This window comes from Oryzias latipes, chromosome 5, assembly GCF_053564925.1.
Source record: "Oryzias latipes strain Hd-rR chromosome 5, Olatipes_Hd-rR_3.1".
Classification (NCBI taxonomy): Eukaryota; Metazoa; Chordata; class Actinopteri; order Beloniformes; family Adrianichthyidae; genus Oryzias; species Oryzias latipes.
Window position 1 is genome coordinate 16892143 of NC_136241.1, and position 18787 is coordinate 16910929.

The 18787-nt window shown below is 37.3% G+C and overlaps 1 protein-coding gene across 1 annotated transcript in view; it reads right to left on the reverse strand.

The window, feature by feature from the left end:
• Positions 1–18787, reverse strand: part of LOC101157686 (metabotropic glutamate receptor 4) — a 191537-nt gene that overhangs the window by 32836 nt on the left and 139914 nt on the right. The window contains exons 4-7 of the mRNA XM_004068826.5: positions 18604–18739; positions 15486–15640; positions 15000–15140; positions 1419–1619 (exon numbers count right to left, since the gene is read on the reverse strand). Of these exons, the coding sequence (XP_004068874.1) occupies positions 1419–1619; positions 15000–15140; positions 15486–15640; positions 18604–18739 (633 nt within the window). The remainder of the gene's footprint in view (positions 1–1418; positions 1620–14999; positions 15141–15485; positions 15641–18603; positions 18740–18787) is intronic.

Below are 18787 nucleotides of genomic sequence, written 5' to 3' on the forward strand. Positions count from 1 at the left end.
TCCCTGGTATTTCTCCAGTTTCTCATGTTCCTTCTTCCTGATGTTCCCATCGCTTGGTACTGCCACATCCACCACAACGGCTTTCCTCTGTTCTTTATCCACCACTACAATGTCTGGTTGGTTCGCCATTACCATCCTATCAGTCTGGATCTGAAAGTCCCACAGGATCTTTGCCCTCTCATTCTCTACCACCTTCGGAGGTGTTTCCCATTTTGATCTTGGATATATATATATATATATATATCAAGATATGAATCAAATAATTGTTAAAGTGAGTCATTAAAATCCAAAGGTGACAGTGGTGCCTGTGGTAATTGGAGCACTCGGGGCAGTAACCCCCAAGCTAGAGGAGTTGCTACAGCAGACCCTGGAAAGAACTCAGACCTCTCAGTCCAGCCAAGATACTGCAAAGGACACTCAAGCTCCCAAGCCTCTGGTAGAGGACCAGCTTGGTTGAGAAACCACCCGCGGAAGGGGTTTTTTTTTCTTTTTAATACATATATTTGTGTGGAGAGAGAATTCTATAATAAATTCTATTATGCAGTTATTTTTGTGTGAAAGTCATTGTTTTGTTATTAGGGGTTCACCACAAATATCAATATAATAATACCATAAACCTTTAGTGAATTAAAATGTGCAACATCATTCAATCTTTTTTTCTTTTTAAATAAAACATCTCCCTTTGCTCTGCAGATGTGAATTAAATGTTGAATGGACATCCTTTAATAAGTAGATTAGAATGACAAATTAGCTTGAAGAGCAAGAGTTCAAATGAATAATTTATCTGCACAAACAGTGCATACGCAAAACTCTATGAATGAATTTTAATTGTGTTGAGTCTTATTTCTTTTTTTAAAAAGCAGTGTCTGTATAATGGAACTCTGGATCACGGCTTTTTTGTGAAAGCGTTCCAACATTAATATGCCAGTCATGAAAGTGAACTCAGCTGATAAGTGGTTATTACAATGTGCTGCATAAATGAAAAGAAAATAGGTCAAAAATAAAGGAAAACGATTTATTGAAGAGCTGGGTTTGGGACCAAAAGGTACTCAAAAGAGCGGAAAATTCATACATTTGTGTTACAAAAGTTTTTCTCAAAAGCTTACGTTACAGTCATGCATTTACCAGGACAAATATTCATTAAAAATGATTAGTATTTCAAAATATGACAGTTAAACTTGCCTCTTGTGAACTGTAGGTCAAGCCAAATTGTAATTAATTAAATCTTTGCAAACAACACAAAAGATATTTTCCAAAGGAGATAATTCTGAAATCTAAATGCTAATAATTTGTGCCAAACATTTGAATGTCTTTGTATAACCATTTGAAAGTTACGAAACCTTCTGAAAAGTTAATTTCATAATGCCATAAAATAAGTTTCAGTGAGAGAAAAAAAGGATATTAAAACCAGAACTGACCTGCAAAGTTTAGCCGACGAATGTGCTTGAGCAGATGGGTGCCATTGATTGGATCCATCTTCGCACAGAGGCCCACCTTGCCTGGGCAGAGCTCCCGGTGCATGTTGTGCAGAGCATGAGCCATTGCGTAGACTGCATCGACAACAAACTGCACCTTTCCCTCCTGTTCATAATGCGAGTCCTTTCCTATTCGCTCTTGATCTTTAAGATACAATAATGGAAATATCCAATTAGATAACCACAGGAACTCAGATTATACGTTTTCATTTACTTTTTAAACAATCAAATTAATAATAAAAACAATAATATGATTGACACAGCTTTTCATATAAAGAATATTTTAAAAGGAAAAAGAAATTCTGACTTAATCAGTGATGCATTCAAAAAAGGGGCAAGTCATTTCAAAACATGTGAAAATTAATACATCAAGAGAAAATTCCCAATAAATGCATCTGGAGGAATCTACATGCATTTCTCCTTTGTGGAATAGCGTATTTTAATTAATAACGGAAAATAAATTTGATAAAGAATTTCAATTCAAGCATTCATCCACATAATATCTGTAAAATACAATGTGCACATCTTCTTGAGTTTCTATAAACTAGAGTTGTGATAATCTTCCCTGAACACAGCAGAGCAGTTGTAAAGTTCTGTGCATGAGTTGGACTGGACTGAATCTTTGAAATGAAAGATGTGGCGCCAGTCCAAAATGCAATTAGCTAGAAGGTAAATATCTGGATTGCTGCAGAGGAGCAAATCAATTCCAATATCTAGAGTGCAAGTTTTTCTCCTCTGGGAAATCTCATCAGTAAAAAGAAAACTCTTTCTTGCATCTCCAGAAGAAATACATGGATTACTCCCTAAGTAACTAAACAAGCATCATGTCAGTTAATAACATGCATCCACTGGCATGTCATGCCAGTAACTGTTAATTGCAAGTATGCTCCATCAAAGGTTTTGCTGGCAGCTTTGAAAAACACCTATGTGTTCACATTTTCTTTACATTTGATGACTTTCTGGCCTGCTAATGCAGTTCCCTGTACTGTACAGATTGTAAGTATCTGGAAAGGAAAACAAGCATGACAGTAATATTCTCCCCAAAGGCTGAATGTGATTTCTTTTTGGAGCTCATTAAACCTCGACGAGGTTGATCCAGAGGTTTTTGCAACTGCTAATTGCTAAGAGGGGGGTGTGGTCTGAGAAGAAGATACGGAGTGCCTATGATGACTTCTTTCTCCCCACAAACTTAGAACCTTAAGGAGGTCTTTCTTTAAGTCCCATGTTTATGCAGGACATAGTAAAAAGCAGGTGTGTTCCATTTAGATAAACAATATTCTAATTACCAGGGATGGGTTAATGATAGAGCAGCATACATTTCCGTAACTGCTGAATGGAATTCAATTAGGCTTTGCAAATTAATATGTACACGACAGGGGATATTCTGCAGGGATTCAGATAATAATATGTTGTGCAGTAAGTAAAATCAGTTATCTTGTTGGGACAATGTTGTTTGTGGACTTGTGCACTTTTAGAATAGTATTTTTTTTAAATCCAAATTTGAAAATATACATTGGAGCTTAATCCCAGAATTATTAGTTATTGGAAAAGTTGAACGAAAAGTTTTAAATGAAAACAAAACGATTTATCTTTATTAGCTATACAATTCAAGAACAGATTTGAAACTTTCATCTGAACATGCGGCTGGCCAGGTTCATGAATCAAAGTTCATTCTTGACGGAACACAGCAGTCAAAGGCAGAGTCACTTGTGTTCTGGAGGGTTACACATGTCAAACTGGTCAGGGAGAAAAGACCAATCTCTGTGTTTCAGGTTCTGCTCGTTCCTTAGCTTTGTAAGATTTGTAACTTAATAAATAAAAATGCATCAATTTGATCTGAACTCATTTGGACTTACAGGAAAACATTGATGGAATTTAAATTAAATCTAAATATTTGATTTTAATGGTTAAAGTAAACTGCACTGGATCATAGGAATAATTTAGTCCAACTTTTAAATTAGCAAAGATATGATACTACATAAAAATAATCAATCTTTAAAAAACGATGTTAAAAACAAAACTAGTGTTGCTTACAATCAGAGAAAGCTTTTAAGTTCAAGCATCCTTGGGTCATGGAGCAGCATTTTGATCAGTAAAAAGGAAACAACATTAATTCCAAAACTAGTTTTGAATATAATCAACATCTGTCAAAAAATGTTGTTTTTATTAGAGAAACTTTGAATACATAAAAATATATTTATGTATTTTTTTCACAGATGCATTTAAAATCCTGATTGCTGTTGTTGATGCACAACCAGTTATTACTTTCTTTAAAGGTGTTTATTTTCACAATTTGCACCAGGCTTGTTTGCTTTTGTCCTCATGTCAAAGCAATCAAAATATGTATTTTGTATTTATTTTGGTTATCTTTGAGCATAATTTAAAGGTGGTTTTCCTGCTTGGCTATCTATTTTAAACATTTTCAAAAGTAAGTTGTGTAAGCAATTGTATCTGCCAAAGAGAAATTTGAAGTAGTTTCTAATCAATTGAAAAGGATTTCACTCGATCAGATATTTATCAATTGTGTGAAAATTTAGAGCGACTTTTTTAAACCCTTGTGGTATCTTAGATGACCCCACCCTTACATTGATGTGTTCTCCCTACAATGACAAAGGTGGATAAGATTTCATGTAATCCATGGACATCAGTGAAGTTCACAAATCATTGAAGAAAAAAGGTTCAGCGCACTGTCTAGTGGGTCTAGATGACCCAACTCCCAATGTTAAAGTGCCTAGGATAGCACAAGGTTTACACATATGGGTGTTCTAACATTTGTTAGGGAAGTGAAATTGTTTCCATTCCCCAGGTCAAAACCATAAAGAAATATCTTACTGCAGTGAAATGATTCAGTGAATACACAGCATTTTCTAAAATGATATGTTGACAGATTAAAATCACTTTATTTATAGTCCAAGGTCTGAAATCTGAGAATTAGGACTAGGGTTATGAATTTTTAAGTCTCCAAACTCTTGTTTATTTGTATACCTGTGACACAGATGTTCATATCTCAGTGTGGAGTGAAGCTGAGCTCATCAGGGTGCTGTTGTCACCTGTTTTCAAATTTAGGGCATGAATTGGATGACTTTTTTCTGCTTTTGAACTTGGAATAAATATCTGCTTTCTTTTCAGAATTGTCAATAAAAAGTCTGTTTAGAAGATTAGCACGTAGCGCTGCAGATAACACATTCTCTCACTGTTTTTCTTCAGATGAGTACAGATGAGTTTAAGTGTGAGACAGACTCTGTCATGCAGACATAAAACAAAAGAGAAAGGAAAGTAAGAGCCCTACTGTGACTCTAAAATTGTTGAAAAACAGATTTAGTTTTCTCAATTACATGATAAAACCAAAGGTCCCTAATAACGTTTCTGTGTGTTTGTGTGTGTGTGGAGAGGGCTCTGTAATCTTGGTTGTGTCTTATTTTTCTACTTGCCTTCAGTTTTTAGTGGGGCAACCACTGTCCCTTAGTGCCAAATCCACTAGTTATTTAACTGCACTTATAGCTGTGTGTGAAAATGTGTGTGAGCTCCACAAAAAAAGCTTATACCTGGTGCAAAACATAAAATTGAAATAAAAGAACTGTTTTCACTACAATACTGACAGACATGGAAAACCATTTACAGTTACCTTTTTTTTGCCTTTAAAAAACAAAAAAATAATAAATCTTTAATAATCAAACCAGAACGTGTGTATTTTTTATCATTTCAACAACAATTGCATTAGGTTTGATATTTAGTGTCTCTGCATCAGCCTACGGTTATTAAGCTTACACCTGTACTTCAGATCAATCCCATCACACGAGGCATAACAATGAGAACAAATGTTTTTCTGCCAGAAAAAAGGCAAGTATTGAACCACAACACTATTTGTGATAAATCCGAAGCGTGTTCCACCAAACAGTGGCAGAAAGTAAACAAAATGGGTTGATGTATATATCAACATGTCATTACTGAAGACTTTCAAACACAATGCATATTTAACATTCAGTCCTTGTTCTTTCACAATTCAAGCTGGTTTCAGTGGCCCCAATCTGAGAGTGTGCTAGTCCCCTAATCAGAGAAGGTCTCTTTCTGTCAACCATCATTCATTTCCTGCGTCTCCAAATCCTCACTTCACACCAAAGGGCTTTAATGTCCTTGATTATCTTGTGAGCTTTTGAAATGCTTAAATTATCATTGGAGTTTACGCTGCTGTAATTAAGGGCCACAGGGCAGCGATTGGACAGAGATTGTCACAGTATTGGCCGTCATGCTTGTGCCACAGGGAATCCTGCAAGCCAGAGTGGGTGTGAGAGTCAGATTTGTCTCGCAGGCCTGGCAGTCCACCCACACCAACTTTGTATCATATCTTCTTCATGAGACTTTTTTCTCTTTTTCTGCCATTTTCCTCTGTATCTTTCTCCTCAATCAGTTTTGACTCTTGGATGCTTTTCCAATCAGAAATTTCAGATAAAGCAAATCAACAAACAAAGGCTTAGACGGAGGGAAGGCCTCAGACTATTTACCCTTAATTGTTGGCTTTTGATCAGAAAATGGCCATCTGCTTTTCTCCCGCCAAAACACTCAGGCTGTTTTAATATTTATTAAAATTGGGTCATTTCTCATTAAAATTTCTAATTTTTATTAGGAAAAGAGCAAGCAAGCAATCTCATTTTTACATTAGGATTGAAACAAGACTGTCCCAACAGTCTTTTGTTGCATCACACCTCCCAGCTGTGGGATAATCTCCGTCCAAAACTGAAAGGGACTTTTGACCTGACCAATTTAAAATCCAAACCTATGAAGGTAACGAGGAATTCCTCACATGTTTAAATAACAAACATTTAAAAAAATAAATCAAGAGTTTAAAAGATCATATGTAATATAAAGAAAATTGGGGTTTTCTAATCTCAGCATTTGGTGGCATTTTAGTTGCTGTATCACATGTATTAATTGCATAAGGCTTATATATTGTTTAGTTGCCCTTTTATACTTGTATGCTTTATTTTTAAATTAAGTTGTCAAGTGTTGAATAAACAAAATGTATCAAATTAGTGGACACAGGACAACTTCTAGAATTCTGTATCCATTAAAACTGACCTTAATGATGTCCACTGAATCAGGATTTACTGTCTGTATTGTGAGCAGTCAAACTTGAACAGGGTACATTTTAGATATGTTTAACCAAGTTTCCACTGTTATAACCACGGGTCTTATTTGTTCATTCTTCTTTAGCAGAATATATGAACAGGAAGCTGCTGATGTGTAGAGCGAATGTCATGTGCGTTTGATCACAAGTGGATTTATACAGTAACAATAGTACAGAAGCATTTTAAGCTTTATATCTAATAATAGCATATATTCAGAAATTGAACTGCAAATACAGCATTTGTCAGAAAACTCACAATTACACATTTACAAAGAATGCTTAAAGCCTGTTATCTGCTGAATTGACTTTCAGCGCAAAAGAAAATCCTCCTGTTAGAAAACTGGCAAGCTGTCCAAAAATATTTTACATCTCTTGCCCAGTGCAAGCTGGGAAATACTCCAGCCACCCTGTAAGGCTGTTCTGGATAAGTGGTTTAAAAAATAGATGGTTGGATGGGAAAAGCATATGTTTGGTTTATCTGCATTGCTTTGTTTCCTGCAGCTCCCCCACATTGTTTCCAAAAAGGCAAACACAAAGCTCACAAAATGAGAAGAGGTCCTTCTCTACCTTAGCTTTCCGCTCCATATTAATCAGTTTTACATCTTCCTCCATGACAGATAAAAGACATGTTCTACTTTTTTTTTTCTTCCAGCCATCCATGGCATCCTTTTCCTTTGATCCCAGAGAGAAGTGCAACCCTCTCAGGACACTAACAATTCTGCAGAACACCCCATGTGGCTCTGGCTCAGCTCACACAGCTGCCTCGGGGACAGTGTCGAGCCCTCCACCAACACTGGCGCACCTCACACGTTACAGTCAAACTTCAAACAAACCCGCTCACATTCTTGTTCCACGCAAACTCATGGAGCTTAATGCTAAAGTGTCTGCAATGAGCATGGTGAATGACAGATGAGCTGCCTAATCCCTAATGCCGGTGCCTCTAAAGCATTTACCAGAGTCTGTGTCATCCTAATGTGGGGATGTTTAATTCAGAAAAGAAACTGCCATGAAATAATTACCAAAAAAACAATTTACTTGTGTAATAAGTTTGACTGGCTTACAGGGTAAGCCAATTCAGTCTTTGATTGAGGGATTTACTTGATTTTTGGGGGCATTGCCATAAAAGATGCTTGTACTTTTCTATTCCATCTATTGATCTGCAAATCTTGTTGATTTAATCATCCAATGAAAATAACCTTGGCCAGGAGGGCACCCAACGTTCCAAGTATTGATGATGCAGTTAAATTATTATAAACGAGCTAAACTGCTGCCCTTTGCAAGCCACTCAGCTAAAAGTTTTTGCTGCTTAATACCAATGCCCAACTATTTGCATATTCAACAAAACATGTGAAGAAACTTTTACAAGAAATCCCAACCTGATTTCATATTCATTCTATATTAATCATTCATTTTAAGCAAACCAATTCAAGATGTTATCTGTTTCAACTAAAAACATGAATGCTTCAAGCAAAAATTCAGTTTCCTCTTCAGATGCTATTATCTGCATGGTGTCAATGAAGCATAATGCAAAATTACCACTGAGGTAAGCAACCCTGCCAGATATTTAACATTTGGTCTATAACACCCACACTGCAGACGTCCACATAGCCCCTGGTTAAGTCTTCAGCCCTACTTTATTCTGTTTCTTGATGCTGCTATACATTTTTTTTCTTCTCATATTTTGGCTTAGTTTTTTCCTTTTTATAATGCTCACTTAATTATCATCAGTATGTTTTATCCCACAAAAAGCCAGAATAAAGAAATCAAAATGGATCCTCATAATAGCTGTGTAAAAAGGAAACTGAAACGACCTTCAGTCTCACAATATCTAACATGAGTCATTGTAATATTCAGCACTGACCAGGAGCGTGTCACAATCTTCACTCTGCAAGACACAAATCCTGCTGACACTCCTGTCTTCACTGATGTAAGGCTCATGTTTACCTGCTGTACATCAATACAAAGAGGTTGTGATGTTGTTCTTTTGTGCTTAAGCCAATACGATTATTTAAAATATAGTCAGGCTAGTTTTATTTCACGATAGATTTAGATTTTATAAATACAAAATGAAATCCATATGAAAATTAATGTGAGATGTTGATATTTTTCCAAGTCATAGTTAGGAGGTCAAAATGTATCCTTGGAAAATAGATCATAAATAGAACATTGTACATGTTTTTTTAATTACATATTTTTAATTACATATTTAAACACATTTAAATATTTTAATAACTGTATTTTTAAACAGGTAAAAATATTGATGATAGATGATCTGGGTTGGGGATCACTTGACAGTGGACATCCTATTGTAGGTGGTCCGCTGCCCTATACTGCACAACTACCCCCTGTTGCAGGTGCTGCACAGACTCCAAATAAATGCTGTTCGCAGTTGTGCATGTGTGAATTTGCAGCATTCAAAATCTGCACTACATCCACTTTGTGCATTTCACCACAGCTTAAAAAGCATTTTGTGTGTGGAAACTTCATGCAGATGGTGCGTTCACACATCTGGCTCCAAGGCAGAGTGGTGGCTCTGTGCTTAGTACTGTCACCTCACTGTAGAAAGGCAGTTGCTTTGATTCCATTTGATTTCCTGGGGTTTGCATGTTTTCTGCCGCGAGAGACATTATTCAGCTGAACAGACCACAAAACTGCCCTTCAGTACAAATATGAGAGTGAGTGATTCTTCAGCATCGTGTCATGCACTGATGCCTGGTTTGTTTTATATTCCCCCCCATACTTCTCTCCATGTCTAAATCAGTGTTATGTAATTAAATGTCATGTTTGTGTTTCAAATTGCTGCTTCCTGTAAGGTAATTTTTGTTTTATTTTTAGTTTTGTTACGTTTACATCAAAAATCTTGGCTAATTAATTCAAAAATATTAACACTAATTTCCTACTTTTATGTGCAACTAGGCTCTATCTATTTTCAAATTTTGATAATGGTTCAAACCACATTTTAAAATCTGATTTTCACACATTGTAACTTAACAACGTAAATAAAAAAAGTAAATAGATATATTCAGTAAAAATAATAATAATAATAATACAGAAGACGAGTAAATATGTTGTAAAATCTAAGAAGAAAAAAAAGTTCTAAAAGCAGTGTTTAATTTTGTAGCAAAGTGGAAACGACTCTACTTTGGCCAAACAAATTATGAGTCCTGAAAGGCGTAGCAATAGAAACAAAAGCTTCACCTGAACCTAGAAGTACTGGCTACCTTATCCTTGAACAGTTAAGGATCTAGAGGTTATCCAGAAAACAGGTATGTGTGGAAAAAAATAGATGTCAGGAGGAAAAAAATATTTTGCACTTTATTCTGTTTTAGCTACAGACTCTAAAGATGAAAAAAAAAAATTGCTAGGTCAACCTTCAAAGCAACTTCAACATTTATGTTGCTGCCGACAGTTTTTTCGTTTAATTAGATTAACTGCCTCGTTTTCTGACAGTAACAAAAATCTGACATAAGTTCCATCAATTACTTCAAACCCACTAGGGAAGCCTGAAATATTCATGAAAACCCATATTTGAACCCTCAGTGATCAAAGGAGAAGTGTGACAAAAGCAGAGATGTGAAGTTTAATTTTGTGATTATTGAGCTTATGAAGTCCTGTAACTCACTCAGAGAAATAACTGTTACAGAGATGATTGTTCCTACAAACCAAGTATCCAAACAAAAACTGTATATTGCTCTTTCACAGTCTCTTTGTGCTGTGTCAACAATGTGTATAATCTAATTCAAACATAAGCTGCACACAATCCTATCTGTAGTAGAATAAATAGCCATCTTTTGGTTAGAGACACATTTTTTGCCACTCTGTCATCTTTGAACCAACTTTGGAAACACTCATGTTCCCCAAGGTCCTGGAGCCTTTACATATCATTGGTCAATGTTGCAACAATAATTTTTCAACAGTAAAAAAAACAAAATTTCACTAATTAAATATATAATTAATTTAAAATATATGTGCACCCTCTAGTTAGATTGATTTTTTCTTTTAAATTTAAATTGTAATACAGCTAGATTTTACAAAACAGGATTTAATTTATTTGGAAGGCGTATAGTTTTGGGGTATTGGTTGTACATTTTACTGTTGTGTGATTATTCTGACGACATTAATAACAAATGAAGGAAAAAAGATATCTCTTTGCTTGTGCTAGTCATGTGAAGTGACAACATTATCCTGGTAAAGGTAGCACCCATCCTTAAAACAGGACCTTAAAAAAGCTCCTTTAGCGAACACCTAACACTAAAGGCTGCAGAGTTATACAAGGTCTAAAAAAAAAACTATTCCTAACAACAGGATGACAACAAGTTATTAAAATGCTTTAGATTAGATCGTGTGCAGCTGATGTTTGTATTAAATTGTACATATTGCTGACACAGCCCAAACAGACTGTAAAACAGCAACATGCAGTTATAAAACTGGTTACTAAGAACATTCAAGACTGTGTTACATCACTTCATAAGCTGAATAACCATTAAATTAAATTTCACATCTCTTCTTTTGTCACCCTTCTTCTTTGATCGTTGAAGGTTCAAATATAGACTTGCATGAATATTTCAGGCTTTCCTGGTGTGCTTAAATGAATAGAAGCAACTCATGTCAGGTTTTAGTCAATGTCAGAGAGTAAGGCTGTTTATGTAACTTTAAAACAAAGTCTGCCAAAGGAAAAATGTTGAAGTTGCTTTGAAGGTTGCCCTTAGGATTTTTTTACAGTGTTTACTTTTGTATATAACAAAATGGATAAACTGGAATACACATATTTCTGGTCCTGCAGATTTTCTTTCCCCACAATTACCTGTTTTCTGGGTATCCATTAGATCCTCAAGTATTTAAGGAATGGATAACCATTACCTTCAGATTCAGGCAAGCTGTTTGTTTCTTTTGCTGTTTGCCTACATGTTTTCATCCCTCAGATCTCGACTCCTAAGAGCAAGAAATCTTTGTACATGTAACGAACAGATATTTTTCCTTATTATAGTCTCTCATATTGAAGCAATCATATTGCAATACACATTTGAACTTGAGATCCAAACAACCCAAGTGTTTACCACAGTAAGCAATGACCTCAACAACCATGTGTGTTGGATGGTCACATTGAATTCTCAGTGACCTAAAGCTTAAGTGTGAGATTTCAACAGCTTTTAAAGCCTGGGACCTCATCAATTTGAAAGAACCCAATGAAATGTTTTTAATGTGAGACTCAATATCTGAGAAGAACCAAATAAACTAAAATGTATTTACCAGAAAAAATATTACTTCTAAAGTATCTATAACTATTAAACTGGCAGACTGTAAAACACTTTTTTTTTAATTTAATGTATGATTTATAATTTAGGCTCAATCCCATAATCATTAATTCTACTGTCCCCACTGTATTTGAATGCACTTCAAAGTTCATGGCTGAATCCGAATTGCTTCCCTACTTCTCTGAGCTCCTCCCTATTACTCCTATTGTAGGGGTATTTTAAGCTGTAGCAGTATCAAAAAGTAGGGATGGCCCGTTTGACACGACGCTTCGGCGCGTGTTTCACCTTCATGAAACAGAGTGGTTCGGCGCAATGTTTTGGGGCGTGTGTCAACTAGCGCAGATCACGTGGTTGATGACGTATGACGCGCCAAATGCCTCGTTTGGTCGAACCACGGTTCAGATGTCACTTGTGTTTTGAATAGTTAGGCGCGCTATTCTCTAGTTTTCTCTCTAGTTCACCAGTGTTATTGTTTCCTCAAGATTGGAATCAGTGTCAGTTCATTGCACTTTACCATGGTTTCTGGTAAGAAAACGTACTATGGCTCAGGATAGTTTCAACTCGATTTCTCCTAATAAAACAATACACTATGAACTATTGTGTATAAATGAAATACTTTAATCAATCTATAATGGCAAGCCAAATTGGTGTCAGTAGAGATAGCTCAGTGAAACTGTCACTGGGGATTGCATCCAGAGGTCCTGAGTTCACAACTGGTGTTTTACAATTTTTTTTTCTTTTGCTTTGTGTTTATTTTCTTCATGTGATGTGTATTTTGCTGTGTCAAGCACCTTTCACAGAAAATGTCACAAGTGGTGTTGTTTTACGTTGTTTTTTTCTAATCATTTTGTTTCAAAGCCCTGACTGGGTGGTTCATTTTTTCGGCACAATTACATGAACCCTCTTATAAATCACTGCTGCTCTCTTTTACTGGTATGTTTTTTCAACCAGCCCTGTTATTTCCACATTGCTGCAATGTTACAGGCGGAAGTAGGGGAGAGCTGCTCTTGCGTTCCGCTGCAGCTCCCTGCTCCTTCTTAAACATGCACGCGGTTTCCGCACATATACATCCTCAATCTACAACACAGTGTGGCGAACCAGGGGTTAGCCCCGCCTTAAACCCCTAAGAATCATGGGAAGTGGGTAATCTGGGTGTGAATTTTCACACCATAACTGAGGGAGCTGTGAGCTGAAGTGAGGTCCATGCTGTATGGCAGAAGTGGGTGTGTTCAGATAAATAGGCTAAACTACTGGTTACTCCTCCCCCTCAGACTACTGTGGTTTCTCAGTATTTGGGTTAAGGTAATCAATGACGCATCAATTAAATTGCCATAACATGTGGCTTGTATACGAATACGGCTTGTATATGTAAAAAGTGGTTGATCCTCCTGAAATTGAGTGGGTGAGGCTTGTAATTAGGTGCGCTCTATAGCCTGGAAATTACGGTAATTGAAAGTATTGAGTTTTTGTTCTCGCATGATTTTATAAAGTCATAAAACCAATGTTGTTATGTTTAGTTACAGAGCACTGGCAGTTACGCTCTAACCTAAATGACCAGCGACTATTGATGACGTCATCAAGCAGTAGTGACATACGAATTTGAAGACACTATTCTTCCATGTCTTTTTGCTTGGAGGATGAATGTAGGGGTAGGGAGAAGACGAATGGGTAGGGAAGCAATTCGGATTTGGCCCATTTCTTGCCCTTGTTATTTTAGTTTCACAATAAAGACATAAGGACAAATTTGCATAAATAAAAAAATAAAGTTTCAAAGAAAAGAAAAGAAACTAGACTTTTAAAAATTAAAGCTTCAATGCAAAACCGACAAATGGCGACCCTTTGACTTCACGATTGAAGCACACTTTAAAACAAAAGCCAGGTTAATTCACCATGTAACCACAGATGCCTGATTACAATAACAACACAAAGCTCATTTATTCAATAAAGAGTGGTGTCACTTTACAATAAAAACAAACACTCTAATGAAACAATAGGAAGGGGCTCACTGTGGAAAATCAAAGTGTTGCAAATCCCACAAATCTTGCTCCAGACCTTTTGTTTTCACAGCTCTGTTCCTATAAATGTCCATCTTGGAGTCATATTTATCCAACCGGAAAAAAATACAATTATTAATCTGTCCTTCGTGATCATGTCTACAATGGTTGGTACTTCTGTGTTGTGAAGCGGACGCCAACCACACGTCACTACCAAAGTAGACTCCCTGCTGCGCTGATGCGATTCAGCGTAAAAATGTTCAACCGGTTGAACTATCAGCGTGCGATTAATGAATGCCCGATTTGGACATAGAGCTCGCAACCGGACCTAAAAATGTACATAGCGCAGAAGCCCGAAATTTTGGTCTGTGCCGTTGACTGTTGACTGGGAGAAACCTGTGGACTCCAGAGATGCCTGCACCACTCACACAGAGCATCCTTAATTTGTTTCTAAAATGATTGAGACCTCTGTCAGTGGTTGAAAAGGATGGATTTAAAGACATCATTGGGGTGCTGCACCCTGGAAACCACCAAAGTAACTATTGCAAACTAATGGAGGAAAAATGATCACCTTTTGTAAAAAAAATTGCCCATCACATTACGTAAACTATAATCGTTGACTAATCGACAAATCAAAAATATTTTCAATTACGGAAATAATCGTTAGTGACAGCTGCAGATTCAAAATGTAATTAGGCAAATATCTTTTCAAAGAAATATGGCTGTGACTTATAATGATGAAAAGTAGGGATTCACTGAGAGGAAATCACAGAGTGATGAGTGTTTTATGACCTGAATGTTTAAATTATAAAAAATGCAATGGCTTTCTCTTTCAAGAGACTCCACCAATAGACAGCTGCATGGAGCCCATCGAAGCATTCATTTCTTACACTGAGTAAGCGAACATGACTCAGCAGAAATGAGGAGCATCAAAGAAATTTGTTGCAAGACGAGCAGTGATTGTGAATATTAAACATCCTCTGCTTCCTTAATAGGAGTGCAGCGCTGCCTAAACACTTTCTCTCCTCAGCTGATTGTGTCGTCTGCATCTTGACATTAACCGTGGAGTTTTTCCAGCGCAGTTAAAAGTTTGAACAATAAAAAACAGAGTGGCTTTTTTTTTTCTCAACAAGGAAAGAAAATGTCTTACTTGTGCACTTTTTGTGCCCGGACCCTTTCTTCGCAGCACGACGGCTCAGTGTGCAGTTGAAGTTGTTCTCCCAGAACTCAGCAAACCAGATATTCCTTCTGTTGTTTTCCAGTGTTCGGCTAATGAAGTAACGATCAAACCCTAAAACAGATCAATGGGTTTTCAGTCACTCAGTGTAAACAACAGGGTTGGTACAATGTGTGAGCACCTTCTAAGATGTTTTCTATAGGGGAAAAGAAAAAATACCATATATAACCCATTTAATTCATATCTTTCTTTAAATATACTTAATTTTCCTTTTTACATCTTTGATGATTCAATGAGGTGATTCAATGAGAGGCAAAGCTGGATAAAAGGCAGATTTTATCCTTTATAAACAGCAACAGAGAAAAGCTCTGGTTCAATTGAAAGGAAAGTTTCCCTGAGCATGCACAATCTTTTTAAACATAGTGACATTTAATGTCTCTGCACAGCCCATCTTGATACCTCTGATAGACTGGCGCTTTGGTAAGATAGTGACTGCTCCTTCTGCCATTTCCTCTTGATGCTCAACTGGAGAGATCTTTGATCCCCAGCTGTCCGAACCCACCCAGATGAAATGACCCGTCTGGTTTGCCTTTTTTGCTGCGGTGAGCAGTCGCCTGCACAAGTCAAAAAACACATGTTGCCTCGGATAAGGTCGGGATTCCAACCAGATGCACTTTTTTCCTTGTAATCTGTAACCATCTGTAAGTGAAGTGGCAGAGGTGGCCTCGGGCCTCCTCACAGCACAACGTTTGTAATGAAGTGTGACAGGGGGTTGATGGCCCACCATTCCTGGCTGCACTAAAAGTGATCCCACTACCATTTGTGTCTAGGCATAGTTACTAGGTGGTCCAGTACTGGATGGGGTGGTTTTTCCCTTTCTTCTGTCAGCTGTGCAACACGTCACAAAATGTAACTATTTAAATTTGTGGCTTATTTAGATCAAACTTAAAAGACACTTAAAGACCGACTTGGATCATTGTTTGATCTATTGTAAAACCGTTCTCAGTGGACTTTTAACTATGATTATGCCATTTTTAGCCAAAATAAAAATAAAAAATACTGTAGTTTTGTATTTCATAGTTTCTGCAGAGCAGCAGTTTTTCATTAAAAGAGTTGAGGGTGGGACTGTTGGTGCGGAGTAAGCCCACCTTTTTCCCATCATCACTCAGTTTACTTGCTCTCCTGCTAGCTTACAGACCACCACAACCCCAACCTAACATTACCGGTGCAACTAAAATGGAGAAGAATATTGGAGCTATCAAGCTGTAAAGTTTTGAGCCATGTTTTGAGCAAGATCCCAGCTCAGCCAAAGGAAAAAGAGATGTATGTCGATCTATTTGTCTACAAGTGGATACATCAGAATGGCAATTGCTTGCCATTGCAGGTTCTACGTCACACCTACGCTTTTTCCAACTGCGCTTTTTCATCTGCTTCATGTTCACAACTATTTGAATAAAGAAATGTTCAGAAATACAATGTTAAGCTGAATCGGCTTTATTTACAGTACAGACCAAAGGTTTGGACACACCTTCTCATTCAAAGAGTTTTCTTTTTCACGACTATGAAAATTGTAGAGTCACACTGAAGGCATCAAAACTATGAATTAACACATGTGGAATTATATACATAACAAAAAAGTGTTAAACAACTGAAAATATGTCATATTGTAGGTTGTTCATAGTAGCCACCTTTTGCTTTGATCACTGCTTTGCACACTCTTGGCATTCTCTTGATGAGCTTCAAGAGGTAGTCACCTGAAATGGTCTTCCAACATTCTTGAAGGAGTTCCCAAAGATGCTTAGCACTTGTTGGCCCTTTTGCCCTCACTCTGCGGTCCAGCTCACCCCAAACCATCTCGATAGGGTTCAGGTCTGGTGACTGTGGAGGCCAGGTCATCTGGCGCAGCACCCCATCACTCTCCTTCTTGGTCTAATAGCCCTTACACAGCCTGGAGTTGTGTTTGGGGGTCATTGTCCTGTTGAAAAATAAATGATGGTCCAACTAAACTCAAACCGGATGGAATAGCATGCCGCTGCAAGATGCTGTGGTAGCCATGCTGGTTCAGTATGCCTTCAATTTTGAATAACAGTGTCACCAGCAAAGCACCCCCACACCATCACACCTCCTCCTCCATGCTTCACGGTGGGAACCAGGCATGTAGAGTCCATCCGTTCACCTTTTCTGCATCGCACAAAGACACAGTGGTTGGAACCAAAAATCTCCAATTTGGACTCATCAGACCAAAGCACAGATTTCCACTGGTCTAATGTCCATTCCTTGTGTTCTTTAGCCCAAACAAGTCTCTTCTGCTTGTTGCCTCCTTTAGCAGTGGTTTCCTAGCAGATATTCTACCATGAAGCACTGTTTCACACAGTCTTCTTTTAACAGATGTTGTAGAGATCTGTCTGCTGCTAGAATTCAGTGTGCCATTGACCTGCTCTCTCATCTGAGCTGCTGGTAACGTGTGATTTCTGAGGCTGGTGACTCGGATGAACTTATCCTCCACAGCAGAGGTGACTCTTGATCTTCTTTTCCTGGGGCGGTCCGCATGTGAGCCACTTTCTTTGTAGCGCTAGATGGTTGTTGCAACTGCACTTGGGGAGACTTTCAAATTTTTCCCAATTTTTCGGACTGACTGACCTTCATTTCTAAAAGTAATGACGCCACCCGTTGTTCTGTATTTAGCCACTTTTTTCTTGCCATAATACAAATTCTAACAGTCTATTCAGTTGGACTATAAGCTGTGTATCCACCTGACTTCTGCACAACACCCAACCCCATTTATGAAGCAAGTAATCACACTTATTAAACCTGACAGGGCACACCTGTGAAGTGAAAAACATTTCAGGTGACTACCTTGAAGCTACTCAAGAGAATGCCAAGAGTGTGCAAAGCAGTAATTAAACCAAAAGGTGGCTACTTTGAAGAACCTAGAATATGACATATTTTCAGTTGCTTCACACTTCTTTTTTTTGTGTATATAATTCCACGTGTGTTAATTCATAGTTTTGATGCCTTTAGTGTTACTCTACAATTTTCGTAGTAATGAAAATAAAGAAAACTCTTTGAATGAGCAGGTGTGTCCAAACTTTTGGTCTGTACTATATGCCCTCCATCATCAAAATAATGCCACTAGAACATGATAAAAACACCAAAAACAGGATTTGAGAGGGTCTTGAACTTCAGCTCAAGAACAAATAAGACTTTTTCGTTATAATTGAGTTTTTTTCATTGGTATTTTCTTTTTTTGTCACATTTTGAAATACCTATGTTCTGCCAGCAAAATGTGGAATTGGTAATAATGCAATAATATAGACACCAAGGTGCCCTCCGTCATGTTTCATAACCACATAATAGCATCTCTACATATTGTATAGCCCAAATAGTCTCATGCCGGAGTTCTGAATGAAACCTATCATAACTAAAAAAACATTTTCAAATATTCTCTGACAGAATTAAAAAAATAATAATGATAACTAATAAATACAGTGCTGTGAGGAGGCCCTTGCATTATGCCCCTACAGAACAAACAATTTGGCATATCTTATTTTATCTGTAATGAGAGCAACAATATTACCTGATATCATCTTCATTAGCAAAAAGTACGACAACTCTTGCATTTGGGTTTTCCCTGAGTCTGCGGACGATCTTGTCAAACTCGCCCTGCTTTGGCTCCCGAGGAATCTTGACGGACTGTGAGATGCACACAACACCTAGGAAAAAAACATTTAGAAATGTAAAGTATGGTAGATACACTTCCC